An 18,325-nucleotide genomic window follows, 5' to 3' on the forward strand; every position below is an offset into this window, starting at 1 on the left:
ATAATAATAGGTCTTACTCCAATCACTAGGAACTTTGCTGATAATCCCATTTCTTTATGGAGCCATATGGAGAAAGAAAAGAACAAGAAATACATAAACACTGAGATTTCATAAATTGACTGAAGGAAATGTTGCCAAAGCCATATTTCCAGGCTATAATTCCTTTTCTGTCTTTTCTAACTAAACTCGTTCTAATTTCCTCATCCATTCATAGTAGAAATAGCCTATTGATTTCTCTTCCTAAACATATAATATTTTTTTGAAATGCTTATAATACAATGATAAATGGAAAAAACCCAGAATACTCATGTAAGGCATAAACATGTCAATATATTAAAAAGATCTCATGTTGGTTTTATCTTTATAAAAAAATCATATAGTATTTTAGTTAAGAATTAATGTTATATAATGAAAAGATTGCATGTATACTCTTTATATCATTTATGTAATGTTACATAATAAATATATTTTAAAATTATCATATTTTTCAAGAGAAAAATTGTAAAAATGTAATTAAGCAGCATCCATTTTAGAAGAAGTTTTTATCTTAGTGATCAACCTTAAGTCTACTTCCAAAGTATTTTGGTTTTGATGCTGTGATTATACAAAAAATAAACAATAGCTGGTACACATTTTTAGATAAGCAGTATTATTCAAAAAGTGTTCATAATACTTCTTTTGAGTCGACTCGTTTTAAAAGAAATGTTCTCACATAAGTTTTCTAGTGGAATCTTTACATTTTGAAATAAATCAGATGAAAACATATAGTAAGGGAGGGAGGTAGTGAAAGAGGAAGTACTGGAAACTGATATGGAGCAAATTATATTCTGTGCATATAAATTATGTCAAAATGAACTTGAATGTTATGTTTAACTATAATACACTGATAAACATATTTTTAAAAACATAAACACTATCTCATAAGAGCTTTATGTAAGAATTTGTGTGTGTGTGTGTGTGTGTGTGTGTGTATGCTACTTGAGAAGCATTTACGACTATACCAAAGGGAAAACTGTTATACTGAAAATTCTAAAAATCCGTGATCCAAATACAATACCTAGACAAAGGCTGATTTTCCCAGCATTCCATTTTTATACCATCATTCATTTACTACCACAAAATCATCTGCAATTGTAAAAGAGGAGAACAGAGGGAGAATAGATTTCTGACTAGAAAGATAGAACCCAGACATGTATTCCTCCTAACATTGTATCTCTTTTTCCATCTTCTGAAGTTTAAGTCTCTCTAAATGGTTCTACCTCCCTGAACAAGCAATTAGTACACTTTTCCTCATAACTTTTGTCTTTTAATAGATTATGTCAAAATGAACATTAGTCTGCAAGTTATTACAAGTTAGGGAATACTTCAGAGGGTGACACATAGACTCATATAGAACTCATGTAAAGGTTCAGTGCTGAAGTAATAATATAAGTAATAAGTAGTATATAATAATCATTATTATTATTATAATAAGTAGTTATTATTATAATTATATAATTATTATAATTATAATAATAAGTAGTAGACTAATATTTCTAAGTAACACTGGATTTTTGTTTATGATTTTTTTTATAAAGAAGAGCACTAAGCCTTGAAGAAACTAGTAAAATTCTCAGAATATGAAAGTGTTAAGATTATTGTGATGTTTATTGACTTAGTTTTACTAAGACCAAGCAATAATAGTTTTTGAATAGAAGTGATGATACCCATTACAAAATTAAAGAATTATAAAGAAAGCTGAATCACTATGCACAGGATTATAATAACCATTTGAAGGATAATATACATTTTAAATTTAAAAAAACAACATTGTATTAAGTTTCAAAAGTTTGATTCAAGATCTTTAAACTAGTAAAACAAGTTTGGAATTCTTGGAATCCTTTGGAAGGAAAAACTTTTTTTACTTTATTTTTTTATTAGTTATTCAAGACAATACAATGATATTGACATATCATACATTTGATTCAAATAGGATATGAATTGTCATTTTTCCACATGTACAGATTGTAGGATCACATTGGTTATACATCCATGTGTATAAATACAGCAATCCTAGTGTCAGTTGTATTCTGCTGCCCTCCCCTCCCCTCCCATCCCTATTGTCTACCATTCTACTGTGACACTTATCTCTCTCTATATATATTTTTTTCTTCCCTTCCCCCTCACACCATCGTATATGTATTTTGTGAACTCATGATATAAACCATAAGATATATCCTAGACTGAAGACCAAATTCCTAGAAGTAGTTAACAATCTCTTTATAAATAAAGAAGTTAAATTCCCCCTCTTATATTATTTCTTTAAAAATTAAGATGGATATAAAATATTTTCAAATCCTAGAAGATTGTTTTTTGATTAAGAGAAAACCAAAGTCTGGGGTTTTTATTTGTTTGTTTTGTTTTGTTTTTCCATCCAAAAGTTGGTGTCATTTTTTCTTCATAGTGTCTATATGAAGGTATTCAATTTACTCAATTTCCTTTTAAAGAGAAAAAAAAACTTTCCATTCTTACAAACATTCTTTGAAGCTCTGATTGAAGCAATTAAATGAAAAAATGTCAATCATAAAGATTTTCCAGATACAAGAACAGAGAATTTTACATTTGTAAAATTTCAAGTTAGACTAATATTTCTAAAGGCAGGTGACAATGACCTATGAAATGTAAATACTGCCCAAAGGTGAAGCTATTTCATAAATTGTAGCAATCTGTTGGTCTATAGAAAATGGATTTAATGAGAAACAACAGACATTCATAAATTTTTAAAATGGTAGACATTCATAAATTTTTAAAATTACCTGGTTCTGTAAGGTGGCCACTAGCCATAGTTAGCTACTGAGTGACTAAAATTTGAATTAATACATTTGATCTCAAATCCCTACCAACTTTGAAAGACTCAGGAGTAAAAAGAAGGAAAACTATCTTATCATGGTTTTAATTTTGATCACCTGATTAAAGAACAGTATTTTTAGTATTGTAATTCAAGTAAAACAAATTATGCACATGATTTTTTTAACCTGTGTTTTAAGCAGTATGTTTTTAATATAGCTATTAGACACTGTTAAAGTATTATGTGACTTACATTAGTTTTTCATTGGAAGTATTATATAAACAAGTAAATTTAAATAATATTGAGCTCTTCTTTACACTTTATACATTTATACATTTTCTATTTTTAAACTAGAACTTGAAAGTGACAAATGTGAATATTGGTTAATCCTGAGCCTCAAAGAATGAGTAAGCACAGGGCAGATTTGTGTATAATGCAAGTTACTTATATAGCACCAGCTATCTAAAAACATCATGATGAAGAGAAATTATATTGATAGGTATGATCAAAAGAATATTCAACACTTTCATACTGATTCATTCTCTCATTTGTTCTCTATATGGCATTAATTAATTTAAGCAACAATTTCACATTGTAATATCTAAATGATACTTGCAATGCTTAAAAGTGATTTAGAAAATTGTCAATAAAATTATTTGCAGTGAGTAGCTCTGATATCATCCCTTCACTATCAATAAAACTGAAATTTGAATCCAGAAAATTTAATAACTTACGCAATACTATTTAGAAGCATGCAAACTTAAAATTGTTATTCATACCGTCATAAATCCATCCAGCAAACCTGAGTCAGGTTTTGGAGGTGCTTGCAACCGTTCCATTGACCACTTTTCAATGATGGAAGAGACTTGGGTGTTTTCTGTATTTAATATTCTGAACCCTGTCATATTAACACCACTGTATCGGTAGGGCTCTACATCAAGAGCAAATAGGTCCTGAAAGACAAATTTCTTTCTGTTATTAATAGAATGCATTCCACAAGCATATTTTGAAATAGTCATTTATTCTTGTTCCCCTTAGAATATTTAACACCATTGTGTCTCAAGTGGCATTAAATATCACAAATGACCAACGTTTAAATAGATTGCCCTCATGCTTTGATGATACAAATACACATACTCTGTACATAAACATGTATATATACTTCACTTTTATAATTTATTTTTAAGATTTGCAAGATGTTTTTTCTCCACATTAAGGACAGCTTGCCTTTATTTTTTATGCGATCATGATCATGTTTTACTTTAAACTAATTTTGTTTATGCCTTGCTTGCTTATGTAGTTATTATCATTTGTTGGTTCTGTTTTGTCTGGGATTTTGTTTTTTTGTTTTTAAGAAGCAGATTATGAAATGATATTTCTAAGTAATAATAAGTATAAGAAAGGCAAGTAAAGAATTTAAGAATTATTAGATTGTTGGTTGTAGAAATCTTGTGCTTCCTTTGTCTCATGGCTTTCTGAGGACCTCACCATAAGGAGCACTGCTTCTGTTGCCCTCTTCAGTCCACATAGAGTGAATGCTCTTGTTTTGCCCTTTACTTTCCCAGGAGTTATAAGGCCAGAGCTATCAAGGGACTTGGAAGTCATCATGAGAACACACAGCATGTGGGATTTCTGCCCTCTTTCTAGTTGGCATCAGATTTTCTGGACAATATTGGAACCAAGGCAAGACAAATGCCACTGGACCTCTGCACAGCTTGCCTGGGACTTGCACAGCTACACAGGCTGGATAAGAAGAATACAATTAAGTGGAACTGGCGTTGCCTGAATTGTGCTCTGTGCTGAAAAAAAAAAAAAAAGTAAGGAGTCTTCATTTTTTTTCACTACTTAATGTTGATACTCTGTCTTATGAAATAAGATTTATTCAAACTGTAAGTAAATAGTGCATGGTAATATGAAAAGAACAAAAGAAAAGAAATGATAAATTCTGGAGGAGTCAGAAGCAAGACAGATAACTTTGAAGTCTAAGGTGAGGGAAAACTTCACAGAACAAATAGAATCTGAGTTGTGATAGGTCATACCCCCAAATATGGGGCATTGGAATACTGAATGCTTTAAACTGAAGGAAACTGAGAAAACTGAAGAGCAGGAAGGTCAGTCTCTGACTTTCTAACACCTTTCTCCCTTGATGTGTGTCATGAAAGAATTTCTGGACCTACATTCCTGAAGAGTAGGTCACAAAACCTTCATTGCAGAGGGATCCTAATACTTGAAAGTACAGAAGAACTTGAACAAACAGGCCTTGCTAAATTGCCCACCGTCATATTACCAGGAGACTGTATCATCTCCTTTTTATTCAATCATATTTTTACACAACTGTCCACTCTTCATCAAACCAAAGCACTTAAATAGAGAGATTTCTCTGTTTCTTTGGGTTTTAATTTCTGAATGTTTTCACGTCACATACAATTTATATTAAATAAGTTTGTTGCCTTTGTCTTGTTAATCTGTCTTTTGTTATGGAGTCTCAGCCATAAACTTCAAGATAGGTGATTATTTCTTTTTTCCCCCTATATCTGCCATTATGTAATGACCAGACTCAGACAAAAATGGCATGGACCATGTGAAAATGGACATAAAAGGGGGGAAATGTAATATCTATTTAGGAAACATATCTAGATCCATTTGGTTGTCAAAGAGAATCCATAAAGAAGAATCAGAGCAAAAGAAAATAGGGAAGTTAGGTTACAATAAAAGTATAAAGGGCTTTCAATTATAGGCCAACTTATATCTACGTTAAAGTAGTTGTTTCCTTCTCTTTCTCAAATTAAGAGATGTTTTTGATTTTCTCAAAATATTATAACTTTGGTAGAGTTGTGATGCAACAGCATTAAAATGTAATTTACTGATAAGGGAAGAATTTCCCTTCCTTTTCACCTACCAACCACTAAGTGTCTTACAAGCTATAAAAAGTAAAGTTAGCCTTGCTATTTATTGGTAAAATAGAAACTACTATATGAAGAATCTCCATTAGAGGAAAGAGTTATTATCATGAAAAGCTATGGAAATCAACTGAATTTTGGTAATTTGATCTGGTTACTTCAAGACTCCCAAAAGTAAAAAGAGCCTTTGAAATACTTGAATCTACAGAGAAAGCAATGATTAAACTGGTCACTGTGGGAATAGAAAAGATGGATGCTAGAGACCCTTAAAAAATCAGTAGAAGTTTGTGGTGGATGCAGGAGTCAGACACAATGAAGTTTTAAAGGAAATCAAGAGGAATCAATTTGGAGGACAATACATTAAGATTCATTTTTTTTAAATTATCTTAATAGCAGAACAGTTAGAACTATTCAATATTATATGATAATTAAGAGTATTACTTATGAACATTGAGAACTCATTTGAACAAAGGTATTAACTGGAACTCTAAACACATACCAATTCTAAAGAAATTAATTGAAGAGGAAAAAGAAAATAGAATGAAGACGCCTTTTTTTTTTTTTGAGACCCAAATTTTAAAATGCTCTCATATTTTGGAAATGGGCAGGAAAGAATTACTTAAAGAGACAGAGAGCTCCTTCACAGAAGATTAATAAAGAAATAAAGCTAAGAGTAAGTGGGTTTGATTAAAGGGTAAAGTCAGATTTTCATGTATAATAAGAAAAAACATGTGAAGACAAAATATAAAGGTAACATTTCATTTTCTAATTGCAAATTAAACCATATTGACTTTTAAAAAATCAAACTAAACATGGGTAAAAATAAGATAGAAAATTTAATCTCCTCAAAGGGCAGCTTCAATAAACCTTATTTTCAAAAAATGAATAGAGTTGAGATAATGACATAAGAATTTGTGTTCTAAAACATTGATCTTTTTCCAGCAAACTAATTTTAAAATCCATTATGTTCTGAAAGCCCTCTGAAGCAATATAAAAATATGTAATATTTTGAATTGATACCTGAAATGATATTATTTTGAAAACATATCCTACCACCAAAATTATTAGTTCTTTTTTATAAATCCTTGTGGATTTTATAACTACAAATGTGCTAATCATTATATTACCTCTTCACAAAAGCACATTTTTCCACCTAAAAAAATCATCATAATAAAATTTAGAACATTACTTTTGTGTTTTAATAAATTACTTACCAAAGTGGTAAAGATATAGTGGTAGTATTCTGTCATCATTCCCATAGCTAATGCCTAAAAAATTTTAAAAAATGATAAATATAAATATTAATATAGAAGATATACCTAGCATAAAATACATTATGGCAGTAATATAGATGAGCACAAAATAGTAGAATGTGATAAAGAATCAACCTACAATATTCATGTTACATCCAAATTTGGATTAAATTAAACCTTTTCCCAGTAGTTAAAAATGATTAGTGTTTACTAAAGGAATTTTGCTTGTTTATTTGTTTTAACAGTTGAAAAAATCAATTATTTATTGAATATTAATTCATAATGAGCACACATTTCCTTAAAGAATTTGAAAATAAATCAATTTGAATTTGAATTACATGTGCCACTAAATATTTAGTGCTTTAGGCCATTTGTTATTCAATTTGACTGGCAATTACTTACTTACAATGTAGCATGTATACTTTTCAATGATAAGTTGCATCCAAATATCTTGTTCAAAAAATATATTTTACAAAGAAACAGTGTACATTTTATACATTATAAAAGAACTAGTTGTTTTATATACAATTGTCGGGCTTATATATAATAAAACAATTTATCATTTGTTGACCTAATTCTCTTGATAGAAAAGCTAATAGTTGAATGTTTCCATTTGTGAAACTTATACCTTTACATATTAAAGGAAGCATTAAATTTGACCCAAACCTGAAATTAGCACATCTTAGTTCCTTATATTTGTAGTGTCTTCACTACAGTGCTACTCAATTAGGAAGAAAGTGTCAAAAAATACAATGTCAAAGGCCATTTTTTCTTTTAGTAGAGACATTTCTTTTTTTTATTGGTTGTTCAAAACATTACATAACTTATGACATATCATCTTTCATACATTTGATTCAAGTGGGTTATAAACTCCCATTTTTACCCCAAATACAAGTTGCAGAATCACTTCGGTTACACATCCATATTTTTCCATAATGCCATATTAGTGACTGTTGTATTCTGCTACCTTTCCTATCCCCTACTATCCCCCCTCCCCTTCCCTCCCATCTTCCCTCTCTACCCCATCAGCTGTTGTTCAATTCTCTCCCTTGTTTTTTTTTCCCCTTTCCCCTCACCATCTCTTATATGTAATTCTGTGTAACAATGAGGGTCTCCTTCCATTTCCATACAGTTTCCCTTCTTTCTCCCTTTCCCTCCCACCACTGGTCTCTGTTTAATGTTAGTCTTTTCCTCATGCTCTTCCTCCCTGCTCTGTTCTTAGTTGCTCTCCTTATATCAAAGAAGACATTTGGCATTTGTTTTTTAAGGATTGGCTAGCTTCACTTAGCATAATCTGCTCTAATGCCATCCATTTCCCTGCAAATTCCATGATTTTGTCGGTTTTTAGTGCTGCGTAATACTCCATTGTGTATAAATGCCACATTTTTTTATCCATTCATCTATTGAAGGGCATCTAGGTTGATTCCAGAGTCTAGCTATTGTGAATTGTGCTGCTATGATCATTGATGTGGCAGTATCCCTATAATATGCTCTTTTAAGGTCCTCAGGGAATAGTCCGAGAAGGGCGATAGCTGGGTCAAATGGTGGTTCCATTCCCAGCTTTCCCATGAATCTCCATACTGCTTTCCATATTGGCGGCACCAATTTGCAGTCCCACCAGCAATGTGCAAGTGTACCCTTTTCCCCACATCCTCGCCAGCACTTATTGTTGTTTGACTTCATAATGGCTGCCAATCTTACTGGAGTGAGATGGTATCTTAGAGTGGTTTTGATTTGCATTTCTCTGACTGCTAGAGATGGTGAGCATTTTTTCATGTACTCATTGATTGATTGTATGTCCTCCTCTGAGAAGTGTCTGTTCAGGTCGTTGGCCCATTTGTTGATTGGGTTATTTGTTATCTTATTGTTTAATTTTTTGAGTTCTTTGTATATTCTGGATATTAGGGCTCTATCTGAAGTGTGAGGAGTAAAAATTTGTTCCCAGGATGTAAGTTCCCCATTTACCTCTCTTATTGTTTCTCTTGCTGAGAAAAAACTTTTTAGTTTAAGTAAGTCCCATTTGTTTATTCTTGTTATTAACTCTTGGGCTATGGGGGTCCTATAAGGAATTTGGAGCCCGACCCCACAATATGTAGATCGCTTTAGATTAATGAAGGAACTATATATCACTGTTATTATTAAAAAATTACAGATAATTATAGAAACATTGTTATTATTAATAATAGTTTACCTGTTTTTATTTTTTTACTTTTCTACTCTCTTTATTAATTTTAGACTATCAATCTTAGAAAAGGTTCTTATGGGTCCAAATGTCCACCACCAATGAGAAATGTCCATGTAATTTTCCTCTCTGAAAATAGAGGACACTTCGAAAATGTTTATCAATGAACAATATTTGTCGATGACAAATGAAAGTGTATTTGTCAACTGAATGAAGAGGTCTTAAAAGGAAATAAATATTCTCAGGTGCATATAATAGTCTTCCGCAAAGTACTAACTACAAAAACTCTTTTAGTTAGTAGTGAGCAGCCCTAGCCAAAGCTTTTGAGTTCTATGTATAAAATGCTTATAGGTAGGCATTTACCAATTAACTAGAATAAAATTTGTAATTTTACAACATAAGCCATTCAGTTAAGAAAGGATAGATATTTGTGTGTGTGGGGGGGAACATATGAAGTACTTTTTTAAAAAGAGAGAAACATTGGTTAATAAAAAACATTGGTTTATTTATACAGAGAGTGTTCATTGATTGCTTCTGCTGGATAATTGCAGAGGGTTTCTCTTCTTTATAACCACTCTATGATACCTCAGTATTGTCTTTGATTCTTCTTTACCAATTCAACTAGTATAGAAATAAAGATAACTGAGAGAAACAGTGACTCAGATAAATGGATAAAAAACAACATGTGATGCCTAAAATGTGTTTGGTACTATTCTAAGAATATTGAATATTTAAACCTCATAAAACCCCCTATGAAATAGGTTCTATTATATCCATTTTACAGTTGATGAAATTAGAACTATATAACAACGATGAATAAACTGCTCAAGAACACAAGATAGTGAGTAAACATGGACTTCAGGCCTTGGGGACACACCCATCCTACCTAAAAAAAAAAAAAAAAAATGCTCCGAGATTTTTAAAAAATTACAGCTGAATTTATATCTTTAACTGCAAGGAGTAGAGAGTGGAAAATTAAATCTGTTTTTAGTCAGGAATTATGATTAGTGCTGGCAAAAGTTAAGCTGTCTTATAAAAAAGGGATTGGGTGAGGTCCCAGTCTCTGGCGGGTCTGAGGGAAGGGATCTGTTGAATAAAATTCAACAGAGCCTAACAATATTTGGAAAACTACAGTTTGACTCAGTCCAAATCTTGGCCAGAATTTGAAGCCCAATTCCAAGGTTCAGCAGACAAGGTACCTGAGATCTGATTCATAATGGTCTTCCAATTTCATTTTAAGTGCTCCAAACCAATCTATTCCATTTTTATTTTCTTCTTTTACATTTAGAATCCATGTCATTTTATAGAATGACATATTTTATATTCTCAAACAGTTAGATTCATTTTTAGAACCTATGAATTCTAAAAATTTTCATTTTCCTTGATAATTTGAAAACCTTGGCATTTCAAACCTGTTTAGGAAATTGTGCTTTGGTGATGGGTAGAAAGGGATTGAAGAGATGGTGGGCAAGAGGGGTGGCCAGCTTCTGATATGGGTATTCTGCACTGGTCACAAGTTTCTTCATCTCCATGAGAAGAAATTTAAAATGGATACCTGGGGTCTGTTTGTGGCTTTTATTAACTTTCTCTCAGCCTTTGATCTTGAAAGCAAGAATCAGTTATGGGTTATGATATATGATCTATAAGAAGCTATAATAGAAATAGAAGAGGATAGTTATTTTTTTATTAAGTACCTTTACTGCAATCTCACTCACAAAACAAAATCAGGGTTATAGTCTTGAAAGATTTGTTTAAAATAATAATAATAACAAAAGAACTTGCTCTGGATCTTCTTTTAATTTTATAGCATTATGTCTCACTACTACTTTTGAATGAATTGTATGCATACCTCAAAACACACTAAAAAAAAATCAATGTGTTTTTATGTACTAATAATGAATTATCTCAACAGAAAATTAGTTGTTCTATATATCACTTTCCTAAAAATATCAACAATCAGTTTTTCTAAAATAAAAATAACATTATAAATCTCCCAAATTAAGCTGATTTAGTATTAGAAATTTTGTATGAAAATTGCATATTTAGTTATCTAGGTATATAATTTGCAATCAACATATTCTTTGGGTTATATCCAAACTTTATACTGCTCAAGATTTAAAATGAAGAGGGGGCAGGTCTCTGTACATATCTCTTTAGTTTAACTTTATTTTACTTCTTGCTATTGTAGTTATTTGCATCAGCTTTTCATTTTTTCTAGTCTAAAGGTTTTTATTTCATACTTTTTGATCTAGACTTCGAATTTCCTGATTGCTATTTTTTTTTTCTCTGTGATAGGATGTCTTTATGAGATTTTACTTCAGAGCATCTTGACTCTCCCCTAGGGGATTCTCTGACAAATCTGGACAAAGGTGGAATAATCTGCTGTTGAGGCATGCCCCAATTAGTGCACTCAACTTGCCTCAGAGGAAAATCTAAAAAACCACAAGCTCCACCACTCACTTTTAAATTTTTCAGACAAGAAAACTCCAAACTGTTGCTTGATATTTGGTAATGCTCAGTTAGTTTAAATAGATAATTTAAATAAACAAAAAAGCCAACAAGTTTAACTTGATTAAGGCCATGTCTTTTTCTGGCTACATCTAACATTTATTCTTAAATGAGACCAGACTAGCTGACAGCTCATCTATTTCTGCTATTCAACTCCTATACTATCTCTTATGGTTTAGATGTGGTATCTCCCAAAAGTTCATGTGTCAGACAATGTAAGAATGATTGGGTGGTGTCCTTAATTTAATCAGTAAATGAATCCCTGATAGGTACCTGAGTAGTAACTGGAGGCAGGGGGTGGGGATGGCTGGAGGAAGTGGTTCATTGGGGTGTGGCTATGGGGTATATATTTTGTATCTGAAGAGTGGAGTCTCTCTTTCTGCTTCCTGATCACCAGGTAAGTGGCTCCCTCCAATATATTCTTCCACCATGACGTCTTGACTCACCTTGGGCCCCAAGGAATGAAGCCTGCTGTCAGTGGAATGAGACCTCTGAAATTCTGAGACCCCAAATAAACCTTTGCTCTTTTACACTTGTGCTGGTCGGGTCCTTTAGTCACAGCAGCAAAAAAAGTTGACTAAAACATTATATCTTCCAGGTTCCAACCTTAGCTGATGCTAAGGAATTTCAGAAAAAAATGCATAAATCATAAAATAGATTTCTATTGAATGTACTGCCACATTTACTAAAAGGAAGGCATTTGTTTTCTTCTTGAATTGGTTTCTAAAATAACTGAAATTCAAATGTGAGACAAATACTTTCTGGGATGAAGTAAGTTAAAAAAAAAATGCCACCATGTATGTGGCCTGCCTGTGTTACTGGTCTTCGAAGCATAAATATTGTATGATAATGTCACTCCAGTTGCACTTAACTTTTATAGAATTTTTTTGTGTGTGGTGGGGGGTGGATACCGGAGATTGAACTCAGGGGCACTGAGCCACATCCCCAGCCCTATTTTGTATTTTATTTTAGAGACAGACTCTCACTGAATTGTCTTGGTTTCTACTGAGGCTGGCTTTGAACTTGCCATACTCCTGCCTCAGCCTCCTAAACTGCTGGAATTATAGGTGTGCACTACCATGCCCAGCAACTTTCATAGTCTTATTTTACCTTTGTTCTGTTTTTCATTGACAAGTTATACTGTCTTTCTGTTGAATATATTTAAATATTATTTTAGTTCTGCCTTCATTTTGCACACAAAACAGGTTTATATAATAAAATAAATGTAAAATAATGGGTATACCCAATAGAAGGCAGGAGGCCAATTCTATCATTAAAGGTTAAAGCTTTGTTTATCCTCCAGATAGCAAAATAAGTTAGATACTTCTTCAAAGAAAATATAACTGATCTTTTACATATTTGTAAGAAGCCTAGATAAAGAGGAAAAAGTTCTGTCACTGGAATAGTAGAGTGCTCTGGGAGCCAAGAAAGGTCTGCTTTCCAAATTTGTATATTCTAAATGTGAACAAGAATTGTTTGGAAATTATGTGAAAAATAAATTCTGACTCTAGATTTTAGTGGTGAGTTTATTGCATCATTTTATTTATTACTAAACCAAAACCAAAATCACTCATGTGCTTTGTTACCCAAACATAAACTAGAGCAAATTTTCAAATCAAATTAAATATTTTACTACAGTGAAAGCAACATTCATATTGGAATACAAACATCTGCTTAATAAACTAACCATGTTATAATAGGCATTTGTTGTCAGTAGTTATATTTAATGGGATATAATTTGTCATTTGAATCTGTATAACTCTCCAGCAGACATTTTATCCTATGCATGAGAGGTCTGAAAACAGCTGATTAATCCCAAGCCATGTGATGTCACCCCAGGGTGCATGAAAGAAAAATCTAAGGAGTTAGGTTCAAACCCCTCTGTACCACCTAGTAAGTGTATTGCCTTCTACTAACCATTTTAATCCACAACTTCAGTTCCCTCACATGCAAGAGATAGATGAACAATAATTTATATTTTTCATGTTTGCTGTACAGTCTAAATGGTGCTTAGTTTTCATTGTTTTACTGCTCCAAACTGTTTTGTTTGACCAATTTAGAAGTGATCTTTTAGGTAAGCATAGCTTTATTCTGGAACAAATATAGATGAGACATTAACCACTCTGCTATTTCCTTGCATTATTCAAATTTCTCATTCTGAGATGAGATTCAGATTTTGTGTGTAAAGTGGATATAGTCCTTATTTCTTTTGGTTGTGGTGATGATGAAATAATATCAAATATATAAGGCATCTCTCTATTTTATCTTTTTTTTCCTATTCTGGTAACAATGGGTGAGTTATTCAATCATTGACTATTAATAGTTTATTCCTTCATTTCAGTATAAAACAGAAATATCTATCTCATTATTCAATAATCTGATTAACAGTATTGTAGGCATTTGAATATATCCTCAAAACTTTAAACTGTTTTGATAAGCATGTATGTTTACATTACTTGTCTTTAAGACAATTAATTAAAAGCAATTTCCTAACTTTGTATTATAAAATTTCATGGAGGTGATTTCTCTGGTTTTTTAATTGACTGTAACAATGACATTGTATTTTTTTAAAATCTCATACTTCCAATGCAAGTATATGGAGACTAAGGATTTAATGTAAGTAATGCAAAATTACCTGTTTTAAAATGCCTGCTGCCATTTCATGGCTACAGTCAAAGATTACATGGAATTCTTTGCCTCTCTTCATTTCTTTCAATAAGGGTTTTGCATCCTTTGTATCAGCAGGCAGTTGACGGATTTTAAGTCGAAGATTATATCTTGACGGAGCTTTGATGAGTTCTTGCAAACGAATGAGACCTTTAATTAAAAAAGAAAAAAGGAATATTGGAGGCAAATCAGAGTGGGCCATAGAATCACCAAACACTAACTATGATGCATGATTTTCTTAATTATGTCCAGGTGCATTTCATGGTACAACCATTGAAATTCCTATTTTAATAAACTTCAGGTCCTCAGTTAATTTTGCTACAAATTCTGTAAAGTACTTTTCAAATCATAAAAGAAGTAAATAACTATAATTTAATGTAAATAATTTAAATTTATAGAAGGATTTAGAGTAAAATTTTCCTCAATACCCTAATTCCACTCCCCATTGAGTTGTCACTATTAATAGCTTCAAATATCGTTCTTCTATAAGAATTTCTATGCACTTACACATAAATAGAGTTTTATTTTGTATTTTATATTAATAACTGTTTTTTACAACATCCTAGAGGTCCTTGTAAGTCAGTGACTATAGTTCTAGTTTGACTTAATGAACACTGTTTCAGTTTGCACACATCTTATATAGCTATTCCCTTTATTAAACACTTTGGTCATTTCTTTTTTGTCTTACTTGCAAGTAATGCTGTGATAAATACACATGTATACACAATCTGGTGAATATGTAGAAGTGAAGTAAATTTTCTTAATAAAATTGGCTCTAAATAACCTGAACCATAATAAATTATTTTAATAAATATAACTGACATTCTTTTGTTTGTTTTCTAGATATAATATTTTAAGATATGTAAATACAAACACGTAAATATAACTTTAGACATTGGTAAAGTAGGCTTTCTCATAGAGAAGTTAACTCCTGATTAAATTTCAAATATATCAAATTAATGGATACATTAATAGATCATCGAACTGTGATGTATTTTAAAACAACAGAGACAGATTACTGAATTTATTCCTTCATGTAATTTTCAAGTAATGAAGCACATTTAAGAACTGATATGTAAGGCCCACTCTACAAAATAGTGCAAAATAAAAATAATAAATTTTTAATTATATTATAACTTGGACAAAGTTAAGCAATTTCCTTTTCTCCTTCTATTCTTCATTTTTGTTTATCTTTCTTTTTAGAATATTACATATGTATATTTCTACTTGTCTAGTACTACCTTCCCTAAGACAGTACCATCATCATTATTAGTATGACAGTATAAAACAAGTTATTTTAAAATAGCTAATCTGGATCCCCCCATTTATGTATATGGATATGTATATAAACATGTCACTTAACCTATTTGGAAACATGAATAAGGACATACCTTATTAGGACTAAGAATCTACTTTGTATTTAATGACCACATAAGATCTTGAGAATAAAAATTAATTCTGGGTGTTTTTAACTAATAACAAATATTTTTAATATTTGTTGTATTGCTAATATAAGTATCAATAAATATAGCACATATTACAAATAATTTTGAATATCCACAATAATTAAGACTGTTTAGTGGCACTAAAGCCAAAATTCCTGAAAAATTGCTAATTTGGATTAGACTTTTTTTTCCTGCTGTTAATTTCTATAATTCTAAAAAATATTCATGTAAATGTAGACTGAACAAATATCAACCTTAGCAAAGTAAAGAAAGCTACCTCTTGCCTACTGATCTCACAAGATTGTGTAAGTATCAAATGTAATTTTGATGGAATAAGTGTACCATAGCCAGAATATTGGGTTTGAATTTCAGTTCAAAATCTATAAAATATTCATTCTACATCATGTATAGCTAATTAAAAAACTATAATCTATGGAGCTTTGTACAGGGATTTGATTTCTTTTTTACAATAGGATAAAACATTAATAAATAAAACATTAATATATAAAACACTGAAAAAGGAATCTGCTTATCTTAGAGAGAAATGATAGTTCATCACTGTAGTTACATTTGTCAACATGGGAAAGAATTTTTTTTCAAGTGCTGGGTATTGAACCCAGGACAACACATGCTAGGCTAGTATACTCTACAGCTTGAGCCAAAGAACAACATATTTTTTAAAAAATTACTGGCTACCAAATGGTTCTTGGAAGATATTTTGATACTGATTTAGATAAAAAGTATAGAATAAAAATTTAAGAGAACAATTTAAGAGATTAATTTGTTACCAAAGGAAAAGGAGATATACTTACAGATTAGCCCAGCAGTTTTGGATTAAAAAAGCTTAACTAACTCAAAAATAGAAATTTTCTTAAGGATGATATCCAGAAATAGTATTTGTAGAGTTCATCCTAAGTATAAATACTGCCAAGTATTTTCAAGTTTCTTAAGAGCTCATGTGGATAGTTCATTGAGCCATCAGGTACAATGGTTACTTAGTCTCTTCACACATATACTCTCCTGCTGGCATTAATGGAACAGATTTCAGTTTGCCAGCTTCCCCAGGGAATGATATTGAAGAGCAAAAACATTTAAAAAAAAAAATCATTGCTGTTAGTTGGAACTGCCATGTCCTACTTGAGAATTTGGGTGAAATATTGTCTTCATTCATTAATTCAATATGTATTTTGTGTATTTTTGCTAAGTTGAAGACACTATTTCATCAATAAATATAGTAATTAAAATAATAGTATTTATTCTATCTTTATACTTTGACTATGGCATTTCTTATACAAAAGTGGTTTCTGTAATGCTTTTCACATCCAATTTTCAAATAAGAATGTTTCAGTATTTCAAGTAAAGAGAAGAAATCTAGAGACCAGTTTGAATACTAAAATAGTGATATTTAAATTTCTGTTTCCACCCCTTCAGTAGGTACTTAGTCTCCTCTAAGCCTTCATTTCTATTTTGCATGTTATTTTTTCTCACTTTTCCATACTTCTGTTCTTTATTCTTTGCTTTCTCCATTCCCTAACATTTAGATAGTAATCCCTCTCTGAATTCTATTATTTAGAATACATTGGATGAATGGGAAAAGGGTAACAAAATGGAAAATACATTCAAAACATCCAAAGAATAAAAGTTTTCCCACCTGTTTTATGTGGGACAGTGATGTCATCCAAGTAGCATAATTAATGTGTATGAAGTTTTTATTAAAAAATGAGTTTATGCAGCAGTAATGTCTTTTGATCACAATGTTAGCTGTGTGGGTCTCTATCCATCATTCCACCTCCTCCAACGTTTTCCCTTTGCAACTGATCATGTTCTAAGGAGATTATCCTAATTAAAAGCTGTCATACACAAACAAATATGCATGCTTTGTAAAATGAAATATTTTTGTTTTCTTCTAAAAAAATAAGTATCCCAAAAATGGAGATGGTTGGCATATATTACTGCCCTATATTCATCTCGTCAAAATGGAAAAATAAAAGGGAAAAATCTATTTATTGAAAATGTGGTTACTACAAATATTTTGCAAACCATTTTCACAAATACTGTTTAACAAATTCAGCACTCGATTAGGTTACTTAATGACACAGTAGAATTATAACTCTTTAAAACAGCCTTTTAATTAAAATGCCCCCCTTTCCCTAATGTAATTAGTTTATGTAATGATAATAAAAAAGAAACAATCTGCACAGATGGGTTCCTAAAATCTCTCCTAACAAAGAAGTGCACCACATTGCAATTATCTCCTTATTTTGGTAGATGAGTTACATTCTATCTCTCTAATTCCTTCACTGAGAGTACATTACCATTATTATTTTACCTTTTTCCTACATTCTCTTACTTCAGTGGTAGCAGAAATCAAGATTTATATTTATGCTACAAGGATAGAGGTCTGAGCTGCTCTTTTCAGAAGTTGCCATCAATTTAGCTTTTAAGGAGAATCCAGAAGGAGCCATTTATGCACACTCCAGCTGGCACTCTCTTCTAAAGAAATCAATCACAACACCTCTTCAGCAGGCCCAACCTCCCCTAGC

General features: G+C 31.4%; 1 protein-coding gene across 3 annotated transcripts in view; it reads right to left on the reverse strand.

The window, feature by feature from the left end:
• Positions 1-18,325, reverse strand: part of Grik2 (glutamate ionotropic receptor kainate type subunit 2) — a 634,369-nt gene that overhangs the window by 380,899 nt on the left and 235,145 nt on the right. For all 3 annotated transcript variants that reach the window (XM_026406867.2, XM_077801706.1, XM_077801707.1), the window contains exons 4-6: positions 14,306-14,487; positions 6,942-6,995; positions 3,607-3,780 (exon numbers count right to left, since the gene is read on the reverse strand). In XM_026406867.2, coding sequence (XP_026262652.1) covers positions 3,607-3,780; positions 6,942-6,995; positions 14,306-14,487 — 410 coding nt within the window. The remainder of the gene's footprint in view (positions 1-3,606; positions 3,781-6,941; positions 6,996-14,305; positions 14,488-18,325) is intronic.

The sequence above is a fragment of the Urocitellus parryii genome, chromosome 8 (genome assembly GCF_045843805.1).
Source record: "Urocitellus parryii isolate mUroPar1 chromosome 8, mUroPar1.hap1, whole genome shotgun sequence".
Taxonomy (NCBI): domain Eukaryota; kingdom Metazoa; phylum Chordata; class Mammalia; order Rodentia; family Sciuridae; genus Urocitellus; species Urocitellus parryii.